General features: G+C 34.1%; 1 protein-coding gene across 50 annotated transcripts in view; it reads left to right on the top strand.

Moving 5' to 3' along the window:
• The window catches only part of BAZ2B (bromodomain adjacent to zinc finger domain 2B), a 332,790-nt gene that overhangs the window by 217,970 nt on the left and 101,848 nt on the right, over positions 1 to 12,972 (top strand). For 17 of the 50 annotated variants that reach the window (XM_086355017.1, XM_086355007.1, XM_086354997.1 and 14 more), the window contains 6 exons: positions 640 to 837; positions 1,155 to 1,550; positions 7,335 to 7,938; positions 11,034 to 11,094; positions 12,170 to 12,278; positions 12,542 to 12,643. In XM_086355017.1, coding sequence (XP_086211143.1) covers positions 640 to 837; positions 1,155 to 1,550; positions 7,335 to 7,938; positions 11,034 to 11,094; positions 12,170 to 12,278; positions 12,542 to 12,643 — 1,470 coding nt within the window. Of the gene's footprint in view, positions 1 to 639; positions 838 to 1,154; positions 1,551 to 7,334; positions 7,939 to 9,515; positions 9,810 to 11,033; positions 11,095 to 12,169; positions 12,279 to 12,541; positions 12,644 to 12,972 lie in introns of all 50 variants that reach the window. The other 33 variants (XM_086354806.1, XM_086354787.1, XM_086354768.1 and 30 more) reach the window with 3 other exon arrangements.

Raw genomic sequence — 12,972 nt, 5'->3', positions numbered from 1 at the left:
TACAATACTTTTTACTGTATGGAATTATTTGCTTTTAAAATAATTATGTCTAGTCTATCACCACCACCACCACCACCACCACCACTGGAATGTAAGTTTTCTGAAGGCAGAGACTCTATCATAGACTTTATTGTAGTCAAGCACCTAGAAAGGTGTGTTTGGCTACTGATTCACTGTCTACACAAAGAAAGATTAATGCTAAATGTAGAACTCAATGTACATATCTGGAACTGTTGTTTTCTTTATCATAACTGGAATTATCTTTTTGTAAATTGCTTTTTTAATCTGTCATACCTTTTGAAGCACGGCAGTCATATGAGAGTGTACATATGTGTGTGTGTGTGTGTGTGTGTGTATATATATATATATATTACGCATATACATACTACATTGTATACTGTTTTCAATATTCTATACATGACGGATGTTATACTTTTTTACTGGACATTCCTGTCAGATAAGTTAATGTGATCAGTTTTTCAAATAATTACCTTTAAAACATGTGGCTTTTTACTTTTTTCTAAAATGACACTTTGAGATTGAAAATATCATTTAAGAATTAAAAGAGCCTACCTATTACTGAAACTTGAATTTTTTCCAAAAAGAAAAATCTTGTTAAAAAATCTTGTCTTTATCCAGAAGCCAAGGAAAAAAGCTATGGAAAGTTCTAGCAACAGTGATAGTGATTCAGGCACATCATCAGACACGTCAAGTGAAGGCATTAGTAGTAGTGATTCGGATGACCTAGAGGAAGATGAAGAAGATCAAAGTATTGAAGAAAGTGAAGATGATGATTCTGATTCAGAGACTGAAGCACAGCAGAAAAGTAACAACCAGGTAGGTATAAATCATTTCATTGGGTAGTATCTGCACATTATTCATATTTAGGAATTAACTGGCTTATCTTAACTCTCAAAGTCTATATAGTTTAAAGTTTATCATTGCCTTTAGTTCTTCCTTTTGCACAAGAATAAAAAGGAGATAGAGAAACATTTTTAAAGGGACATTTTGTGAATTTTTTAGTGAGTTTTATATATTTATCAATCATTAGAAACACTTTTTTAAGGTACCCTCTTTCGCCCCCATGGTTTACTGCTTGATGTTCTTTGTTTTAACAGATGTTAAAGAAGTTGCCTTTTAATTTGTATTTACAGGTGCTATTACATGGTGTTTCAGACCCAAAAGCAGAAGGACAGAAAGCAACTGAAAAAGCCCAGGAAAAAAGAATTCACCAGCCATTACCTCTTCTGTCTGAATCCCAGACTCACTCATCATTCCAATCCCAGCAGAAGCAGCCTCAGGTTTTGTCACAGCAGCTTCCATTTATTTTCCAAAGCTCTCAGGCAAAGGAGGAATCTGTGAACAAACACACAAGTGTAATACAGTCTACGGGATTGGTGTCCAATGTGAAACCTTTATCTTTGGTAAATCAAGCCAAAAAGGAAACTTACATGAAACTCATAGTTCCTTCTCCTGATGTACTTAAAGCAGGGAATAAAAATACCTCTGAAGAATCTAGTTCTTTGACCAGTGAATTGCGTTCCAAACGGGTGAGTTAAAAATAATTTATAGAAGATTTTTATTATTAGACAAAGAGCTCTTATATAGTCTTACAATTGTTTAAGTTTAAACTGAATTCTACTCTTAAATTTATACATTCTTAGTCACCACGAATAGAATATTCACACCAGAAAACTAAATGTCTGTGATTTTATATTTACCTATACACCTGTTTAATATACTTTTGTAAATGCAATCTTGTCATCTTTTCCTAGGCTTAGTATTTTAGCAGTAAGAGGATAAATATATTTGCATTGGACACTTCACAGTTACTTTTGTTTAGAATCAATTTCTTTTTTTTCCTAATATTAGTATATTATTTTTTAAAGAAATGAACTCTTGAGTAGTTTACCTCTGCTGCTAAGTCACTTCAGTCATGTCTGACTCTGTGTGACCCCATAGATGGCAGCCCACCAGGCTCTGCCGTCCCTGGGATTCTCCAGGCAAGAACACTGGAGTGGGTTGCCACTTCCTTCTCCAATGCATGAAAGTGAAAAGTAAAAGTGAAGTTGCTCAGTCGTGTCTGACTCTTCGAGACCCCATGGACTGAAGCCTACCAGGCTCCTCCATCCATGGGATTTTCCAGGCAAGAGTACTGGAGTGGGTTGCTATTGCCTAAAGTCCTATAATTTATCAATTTTTAAAAAATTTTATTTTATTTTTAACTTTACAATATTGTATTGGATCAATTTTAAGCAAAAAAATCCTTTCTAAGAATTGCTTTCCTTTACCATTCTTAATGAATTATACAAAACACAAAATACTTTGAGTAAATTTACTTATACAAACACCAGAACCACTCATCAGAAAACTTTTTTCATATTTGTTTTCTTGCTGTTAATTTTATATTATTGTATAGTCTACAGTCATATGTTCAGAAGAATTCTAGTAATTAAATGACCAGTGCTTTTTAATCTTGAACTCATAAGACTGGAGAAAAAATATTCTGTTTGAACACAGTCGCCTGAATTTTGTTAATAAAAACTATCATTAGGCATCCTAATCATTGGAAAAGACTTACTGTTTTGCCAACCATTCATTCTTTTAAGTGCTGCATATGTATTTAGTTATTGGATAACGACATCTGTAAGTGCCACTAATAATATCATGTACATGTACATATACATATGATCAAATTCAGATTTGTATGACTTAACTCACCCAAGATCACATGCTAGTTGGTGATGGAGCTGGAATTCAAACTTAGACTCTATAACACTAGAGTCCTTATTCTTAATCACTATGATATGCTGCCTTTCTTTCTCCAAAAAAAAAAGAAAATCACAATGTCCTTATCTATTTAGTCTTTATTTTTTAAGTTAATTTTTATTGTAGTATATAGTTGATTTATAATGCTGTGTTAATTTCTGCTGTACAGCAAAGTAAATCAGCTACACATATATATATATATCTCCTCTTTTTTGGCTTTCCTTCCCATTTATTTAGGTCACCACAGAGTTCATAAAGTTCCCTGTGCTGTATAGTAGGTTCTCATTAGTTATTGGGAGAAGGCAATGGCAACCCACTCCAGTACTCTTGCCTGGAGAATCCCGTGGATGGAGGAGCCTGGTTGGCTGCAGTCCATGGGGTCGCTGGGAGTCGAACACGATAGAGTGACTTCACTTTCACTTTCACGAATTGGAGAAGGAAATGGCAACCCACTCCAGTGTTCTTGCCTGGAGAATCTCAGGGACGGGGGAGCCTGGTGGGCTGCTGTCTCTGGGGTCCAACAGAGTTGGACATGACTGAAGCGACTTAGCAGCAGCAGCAGCATTAGTTATCTATTTTATGCATAGTAATGTCTGTGTGTCAATCCCAATCTCCCAGTTCCCACCTGCCCTCCCCCCATGGTATCCATGTTTTTTACAGTGAAGAATTTGACGTGAAAGTGAAAGTTGCCCAGTCCTGTCTGACTCTTTGCAACCCCATGGACTATACAGTCCATGGAATTCTTCAGGCCAGAATACTGGAGTGGGTTTACCAGCTGAGCCACAAGGGAAGCCCAGGAATACTGGAGTGGGTAGCGTATCCCTTCTCCAGCAGAGATCTTCCCGACCCAGGAATTGAGCCAGGGCCTCCTGCATTGCAGGTGGATTCTTTACCCAACTAAGCTATCAGGGAAGAATTTAAGAACAAGGTCAAAGAAAAGTGAGGAAATCAGAACTCTTTTGAGAATCTAAATGAGTAGTTCTAAAGCCTAAGTGTACATTAAAATCACCTGGAAAACTAAAAAGAACTAACCATTTCAGAACAATTTAAAATCAGAATCTTTTGTGTTGAGATTAAGATATTGCATGTCTAAATAGCATCCCATGTGATTCAGATGTGCAACCAAATTTGAGAACCACTAATCCAAATGGAATGATGAGTGATATCATAATATCACACATGTGACAACTTGTAATGGACCGGTCAATTGTTAGGAGTTATTGGCGTCGTATTATTGACTCTCTTTGAAAAGCTAAGGAAGTTAAAAATTACTTTGCATTGGTTACTTTAATTTTTTCATGAATGTATATTCCACTTTAAGATAAATGAATTTACAGAGCCACATCAATAGTTACCTGCATAAGTTTTCTTAATTTTTTAAGAGTTTCTTAAATTCCTATTTAAAGATATGTGACATCTATTATAAAGTCATTTATTAAACATTGGCTTTATAAATGTAGCCAAGCTAGGCTTTCTACCCATGTGATCGTATGTAATCCTTACAAAATTGTGTGAGGTAAAGAAACTAAGGCTCAGAGAGGTTAAGTCACTTTTCAACATCATATAACAAGTTACGAGAAGACAGATTTTTAAACCAAGAGCATTCTGATTTCAAAGCCCATGATAAAGGTGAAATAATTTGGTGTTTCTGAAATGATATGGTAGTTAGTGGGAAATATTTTATGTGACTGCACATTCACAGTAGATTCAACTGTGAATGACTTTACTATTTATTGGTATCTAGAATTGAGTTAAGGGCTTACCAGGTGGCACTAGTGGTAAAGAACCTGCCTGGCAATGCAGGAGACATAAGAAACACAAGTTCAATCCCTGGGTCAGGAAGATCCCCTGGAGAAGGGCATGGCAAGCCACTCCAGTATTCTTGCCTATAGAATCCCATGGACAGAGAAGTCTGGCAGGCTATAGTCCATAGGGTCACAAAGAGTCGGACATAACTGAAGCGACTTAGCAGGCAGCAGGCAGGCATTGAGTTAAACGGTATTTTTATAAATATTTCTCTTATATCAGCTTTCCTTCTTTATGTGACAGTCTAATATATTTAGAGTTTTGCTTGATTTCTTATGACAGTTTCCATTATTTCACTCTTCCTTCTATGTATCTGCTTTCCGAACTAGTTGATGATTTTCTTCAGTGTTATTTAATTATTGGATCCTTTCAAACCTTATACTGTAGACATTTAATATAAGTCAGTATACATTAATTGTAATAAAGACCAGGAGTTTTGCCTAGAAGATTTTTTTGCGGTCTCCAGAGAGTCAGGTAAAGACTAGGAGAGCAAGAGCTTCAAGGTAGGACAAAGCTTTGCACCTCTCTCTTCTCATACTCTGATCACCCAAGGGTATATGGAAGTAGCAAGACTTTTGCTACCATACAGGTCTCATTTTTCTCCCCTCCTACTTAATGTCCCACCCCTAATATCAAAAAGGATAGCACATTTGCTGTAAAAGCATAACTGATGCTAGTCTTGGGATAAAATACAGTCATTTTTGGTTATCTTAGAACACCTTCAGATGTCAATATTTGAGAAGTAATTCTTCAGAGTTATAGAATGAGAAGCAATTTCAGAAAATTAAAATATGAAACATAAAACTAAAGGGAAAGTTTTTGATTTTATGACTCTTGATCCTATATATTTGGAAGGAATATTAACTGCCTATTAAAAATATTAACTGCCTTTTAGAGTACAAAATGACTGTGACAAAATTTTGTTCCAAGGAATGAAAATACACTAAATGTTTCTGCTGAAAATTTAAATCAGTACATATATAAAATATGAAGTATTGAGTATATTATATATATAAATACTCATATACTATGCAATATTTATGTTTCATATAAATATTAAGTAAAATTATATTAAAATATTTTATGTAATAGTTTGCTATCAAATTCTTTTTAAAAAGATAAACAATTATGTAGTATAATATTCCATATTTTATTCACTGAATAAACACCAATTAAGCCCTTTCTCTTTGTGAAGCATTGCCTTATGTACAAATATTATATTTCAGTCTTTGTTTACAAAAAGTTAACTTAATTTTCTAAACAAATACCATTAAGATAAGTTAAATAAGATAAAAAAGTTTATATGGGAATTGCTTACTGCATAATTAGTACTGGTACTTTAAAATATTTAATAAGTCATTCTGTGTGGCATCCCATCTCCATTTATATTTATGAAATAACCCACCACAAATCTTTGCTGACTTGTGTATTAAGAGTCCAGGTCCAGTGCTGACAATACTGTTGATTTTAATTTCAAGGCAACCATTTTCATTGTAGAATTTTAGCTCTTAAAATTTAACTTCTATTTCTGTCAACTTTGGATATTTTAATCATTCTACTTCAGTTTTCTTTTTTATATTTTAGTTATACAATTTTAATGAAATTCATATGATGTTATTCTTTTCATGAAGATCCTGATAGTCAAATAAATTTTTGTTGCTATTTACAGATGTAAATTTTATGGTTTAATGGTTTACAAATGAATTTTTCCCAAAAAAGTATAATTTTTTTCTAAACTGTTTTCTACATCCTTTCTAATGCTAATGTGCTAAAGACACTACAAAGTAGATTCCGCAGAATATTAAGCCAGCCTTTCTACTAACTTCAAATCATGGTTACTGTAGAAAACTACAGGATAGACTATAAGTGGAATCCCAGGGACGTGGGAGCCTGGTGGGCTGCCTTCTATGGGGTTGCACAGAGTCAGACACGACTGAAACGACTAACAGCAGCAGCAGCAGGGGACATATAAGAGCTCAAGGATAGGAGACATGAGTGCTTTAGGCTGGGACAAATATAGGAAGCATCTTGAGTTGGATTTTGAATAATGAACAGGATTTCATCAGCCTGAAATGTATTAAAGGAAGACATTTTATGCAAAGAAAATGGTTATAACAGACTGTAGAGGCGGTAAAAGTACTGTGTGACATGCACCGGGCATGGCCCATAGTCCAGTTGGACTACAGAGGTATGTTAGTGTCTACTTGAAAAGTAATTTGAATATCAGATATAAGTGTTTAAGGTTTATAAAGTTGGCAGTGGAGGAAGAGGCACTAAAGGTTTTGACCAAAGAGCTAATATAAAATGTAGCTTATTTTATGAGAAAATTGCCCTTGGCATATGCATATATTGGGAGTTGGGTAGGAAGAAGTGATAGTATGTCTTAAATTTGAGCAGTATTTCAATGAAAGAATCCAAAATACATAGTATTAATGTGGCTGACTTGAAAAAAATAAAAGTAAAGATGTTTTTAAGGTTTCAAGTTTAGGTCATTGAGAAAAATGGAAACTGCAGTAATAAGAGAGGAGAGCAGTAAGGAAACACACATTTTGAAGGGGAAAGACTAAATTTTTAAATATATTATGTCTAGCCAAGGTTCAGCAATCAACTAGTCATCACTTCTACTACATTTACAGCACTTAAATATCATGATTTAAATTTGTATATGATTAGTGGTTGTCAGATACAGAAGGCAAATAAAAGTAGTCTTTATTCTTATGATACATTATTGTTTTGTATTCTACTTTATGTTTCAACAGGAACAATATAAACAGACATTCCCAGCTCAGTTAAAGAAACAGGAGTCATCTAAGAGCCTGAAGAAGGTTATTGCAGCTTTGTCAAATCCAAAACCAACCTCTAGTTCACCAGCACATCCAAAACAGACATTAGAAAACAGCAACCCTAATCCATTCTTGACAAATGCACTTTTAGGTAATCACCAACCAAATGGAGTTATTCAAAGTGTCATTCAAGAAGCTCCTCTGGCACTTACTACCAAAACTAAAATGCAGAGTAAGATTAATGAGAACATTGCCGCTGCAAGTAGCACCCCTTTTTCCTCACCCGTAAATCTGAGTACAAGTGGAAGAAGAACCCCTGGCAGTCAGACAACTGTCATACCCTCTCCCTCTCCCATACTGCATAGTCAAGGGAAGGAAAAAGCAGTTAGCAACAGTGTAAACACAGTGAAAACACAGCCTCACTCTCATCCTGCACAAGCTCTAGTGGAGCAGTTTAGAGGAACAGACTCAGACATTCTTAGTAGCAAAGATTCTGAAGACTCCAATGAGGATGAAGAGGAAGATGATGAGGAAGATGAGGAAGATGAGGAAGACGATGACTCTGATGACAGCCAATCAGGTTGTTTTCTATTCTTAAGTTTAAAGTGTTTCTCTAAATTCCCTGTGAACCAAAACATTTTAAAGAGGCTCTTCAAATCCACAGATTTGAAATCGCTGTCATTCACCGTTTCATGCAGCTCTGTTCCTTTCTATAGTGAGTGGTAAAGGAAAGGAATAATTGAGATTGAAAGTCCTAAATTAAGTTCTCAGCTTGTTCATTTAACACTAAACAAATAACTTTAAAATGACTGTAAGTAATTCATGAATTAAGAACTTGAGGAACTTGCTTAATTTTCATTTAATTCATGACCACTCATTTGTCCTTTCTTTTTCATCTCTTCTGCTACTTGTTAAATTGTGTCACTGGATATTTTGAAGAAAGGCAAAATTTTACTCAGTCATTCAGAAAATACCCCAAAGCCTAAATCTCTATGAATAGTTCTTAGCAACATAGAATTTATTTAATAACATATATAGAGTACCCCCGATTTTATTTATTTTCTTTTTAATTTCTTGTTTTATTTCCCTTTAACTCTTTTTTTCTTGTTCCACAGAAGATTGAAAATATAAAATAGTTTAAAATTTAAATGCAAAGATGAGATACGTATTTTTTATAAAAGTTTTTGAATTTGTTCCTCGTCAGCCACGAATCCAATTTAAAATTTTCTATCTACCAATATAAGTAGGAAAATATAATCAATTATACAATTTTTAAAATGCCTATAAGGTAAAAACAACCTACTTGCTCAGGGTAAGAACTACTTTTCCTAATAATATATTTTCCTAGGGTTCCCATAAACACAACTTTGCATGATACATAGTATTAATAGTTTTCAAAGGTAACTTTTATAATGAACTTTGATATGGGTAGCTAGTACTACATAAAACACAATTCCACAGAAGCTGTTGTTCTGGGAACCACTAAAATACAGGCCTAGTATCATCTATGTAATTAGGTTTTACATATCTATAGGGATAGATGCAAATTTATAGGACTACATTGCTAGCACAAACTTAAATTATTAAATCATTAAATTACTCCCCAGTTTTTTCTGTAATACTATTTTTTGTGAAGCCTGAGAAGCTTGACGAGTAGAATTAACTGCAGCCCCAAAGCCAAGTATCTCTCCACCAAAATTGTTTTCTTTTGCCTCAAAACCCAGAAGAACAAGTGATAGTTCCAGAGTTCTCTTCCTCATAGTAAACCTTGTGTACTTCTCAGATTATTGAAATCTATTGATTTAAATAATAAAATTCTGTTTCCTCTATACTTTAGTCTCTTTATTAAATTGAAAATAATTTTGAAAACTCATCATGTGAATAGTGTCATGTGAGAGAAGAACTGTTTTATGATTCAAGTTTTATGATTTGAGTAAAACAGTTACTTTAATGAAGAATTTTAAGCATTTATGGCCTACATACCTTGTGCTCAAATAGCTTTTAAGATAGTAATTTTTACATTTATTCTTCAGAAAAGTTGCTCATTTGAGTTCTCAATCACAAATGCTGATTCCTGAACTATTCCATTTAGATACAAACTGCAAACTGTTGGTGATTATCTAGTTATAATATACAAATGCTTCTTTTACTTCCCAGAATCAGATAGTAATTCAGAATCAGATACAGAAGGATCAGAAGAAGATGATGATGATGATAAAGACCAAGATGAATCAGATAGTGATACTGAAGGAGAGAAAACTTCAATGAAACTGAATAAAACAGCTTCCTCTGTCAAAAGCCCTTCCATCAGTCTCACAGCTCACTCAACACCTCGTAACCTCCACATAGCAAAAGCCCCAGGCTCTGCTCCTGCTGCCTTATGTTCTGAATCCCAGTCACCTGCTTTTCTTGGCACACCTTCTTCCACACTTACTTCAAGTCCACACTCTGGTACCTACACTTTATTTTTATTATTGTGAAGTAGAAATCAAACCATAACAAGAATTCTTATTTATACAGTGTTCTGGGGATGATCTCATTGGAATCAAGGGCTAGATTTTAGGCTAAGAAAGGTCAGCGTGTATTTTCAAAGGATATGACTCACTACCATTTTTTCCTCTGTGCTTCCAATTTAAGAACCTGATTGATGGCAGCTCTTGAGTTTAAATACTTTCTTGTTTTTATGTTTATTTTATACTTCTAGAATTTAGAATTTGACTGACAGTTGGACTTTTTTTTTTTTTTTTTGGTAATTTACAAAAATGAGCTCACTTTTTTTCTTAATATACAATTGCATGTCTGCCCAACACATAGCCAATGTCATTTGTATTAGTGAGTAGTAGTAGTATTTTATTAACATGCCATATCTTTTTTCCTTTTGATCTTTTATAAACTATTAGAGGTCTTCTTTAAAAGGTTTTGCATTATTACTCTCAAATTTCTATTCTCAATTGAATAACTAAAAAAATACAGGCGTGTATTGTAAAATATTGTTTTACACATGTCACTCTTTTCTTGAAAATTTCTAGTTTTGTTTTCACTTGCCATGAACCAATATGATATCCAACTTATTTAAGATGTATCCATTTGTATTGGTGAAGCTTGATCTCTGTCATGAAAAATTGTCCATATAATTATAATCCTATTCTTTGTAGTTTAATTAAAGTGCTTTTGACTATGGATTTATATGGCTATAGAAGTTATATATTTTTTTATTTATTTATTTTAATTAGAGGCTAATTACTTTACAATACTATTTTTAAATGTATGATCCAACTGTTGAAATTTTTCAACATCTTAAAACTCATATTTTCAAAGAAAACAACTGTACATAGTTTCCTGAAACGTCTATCTGCTATTTTCCTTCTACTTCTTTAGCCATTTCCTTAATAACAAGATGAGAGGAAAGCTTTACCTTTTTACTTTCATCATCTTTTCATTAGAAAGAAATAAATACTAGCTATTATGTCATGCAGACCAAAAAGGGGGAAAAAAAAAACCTCTACACAGTGTGTTTTGTTGAAAATAATCTAAAAATAATGTACAAACTGCAGAAAAACACTAAATAATTCAAGTCATTAAGACACATTATTCAAAGAAAAGTTTCAAAACTATCAAAAATTTTTCATGTATATAAACTAATCTTTTATGTTAACTGGTTGAATTTTCTTGAAGGCACTTCCAAAAGGAGAAGAGTAACAGATGAACGTGAACTGCATATTCCTTTGGAATATGGGTATGCAAAATAAGATTTATCTTTATGCTTTTGCCCCACATATTTATGCATGTTTTGATTTCTCATTCTCTACTGTTACTAACAGAAGTGAATATACTGCACAGTATTTATTAAACAGAAGAGCAAAGCTGATATATCTGAGGTTGATATATCAGAAAACTAAAATTAAGCCTAACTGCTGGGTTTAGGTATGGTAGAGCTGGGATGGGATCATAGGCAGCTAGGTGGGAATATGATTGAAAAAGTTGCAAAAGCAAATCATTTGGCAAAGAGCAGGGACACAGTTAAGAGTGTCAGAAGTTGTTGTGAAGATAGATTTAAAGGATGGTGAAAGCCACTGTCAGAGAAGGCAATGGCACCCCACTCCAGTACTCTTGCCTGGAAACTCCCATGGACGGAGGAGCCTGGTAGGCTGCAGTCCATGGGGTCGCTAAGAGTCGAACACGACTGAGTGACTTCACCTTCACTTTTCACTTTCATGCATTGGAGAAGGAAATGGCAACCCACTCCAGTGTTCTTGCCTGGAGAATCCCAGGGACGGGGGAGCCTGGTGGGCTGCCGTCTATGGGGTCGCACGGAGTCGGACACGACTGAAGCGACTTAGCAGCAGCAGCAGCAGCAGAAAGCCACCGTGGGTAAAACTGAAAGACTTGAGCAGAGTTTGGCTAAAATGGTTGAATAGGAACTGAGAATTTTCACACTGCAAGTTCGTGATCCCCAAAGAGCAGAGAGCCAGGTTTGCTTTATTCTTCTCATTTAAAGCTTTTCAAATATAAATTCAATACACCCTGACACATTACTGAACATGCCCAAATACCCAAAGTCATGCCAGTGTGATTTCTTAAAATTTTGATATTTGTTTAATATTTGTAAATTGAGTTTGATTAACTTCAGTTAAATTACTTAGTAAAAAATCTCATTTATTTTAATGTATCTGAATTGTATACTGTTTATATTTTTCTTTGTTTTTTTTGTGTTGTCTAAAGAGCATGTGTTCTTAAATTTTTTTAATTTTTATTTTTAAAAGTTTTCTTAAAACTAAATATGTTATAACCCTCATTTCTATTATGTGTAGCTGGCAGAGAGAGACAAGAATAAGAAACTTTGGAGGGCGCCTTCAAGGAGAAGTAGCATATTATGCTCCATGTGGAAAGAAACTTAGGCAGTACCCTGAAGTAATAAAGGTACATACTTTTCACCAAATAACACACATTTGGTGCCTATTAAGCTTGCTTATGGGAAAAAAAGTACACTCCTTTGTCAAAGTTCTTTAACACAAAATATTCTCTCGTGTGAGACTTAATGAATGTGCTTAACCTAAATTGATCTGTTAAATCCATAGCCCATAATAGAGTATACAAAACCATAGTGTCCTGAAGATAGCTATACATCAAAGCTGGGTTGTAATTATTAAAACCTGAAGTGGAAAAATATGTGATTTTTTCAGTATCTCAGCAGAAATGGAATAATGGATATCTCAAGGGACAATTTCAGCTTCAGTGCAAAAATAAGAGTGGGTGACTTCTATGAAGCCAGAGATGGACCGCAGGTATCCACTTTTTAAAAAGTACAGTCTTTGAACCAAAAAGTAGTAACATAACCTAAATGAAGTAAATTTCACTACACTCTGGAGCATTGCCTTTTGTTAGTTAATTCTTATAGCTATACATATAACTTTGTAGACACTCACAAGGCCTCAATATACTGTGTTTCAGTAACAAGGAGCTTTGACATTTTTTTCCTTTAAGTTTAAGTAAACTTTTTCCTGTTTGTTAATTCTGTCATTAATTTTGATAGTTTACACAGGTATAAAAGTATCTGCATGTTCATTAGAAATATAGGAAAACATTAGTTCCCTGAAAGGTAAACATTAAAAAA

This window comes from Bos grunniens, chromosome 2 (assembly GCF_055505025.1).
Source record: "Bos grunniens cultivar Pamir isolate PY7600 chromosome 2, Bosgru_T2T1.0, whole genome shotgun sequence".
NCBI lineage: Eukaryota > Metazoa > Chordata > Mammalia > Artiodactyla > Bovidae > Bos > Bos grunniens.
The sequence above is the reverse complement of the archived record's forward strand: the minus strand, read 5'-3'. Positions and strand labels throughout refer to the sequence as shown.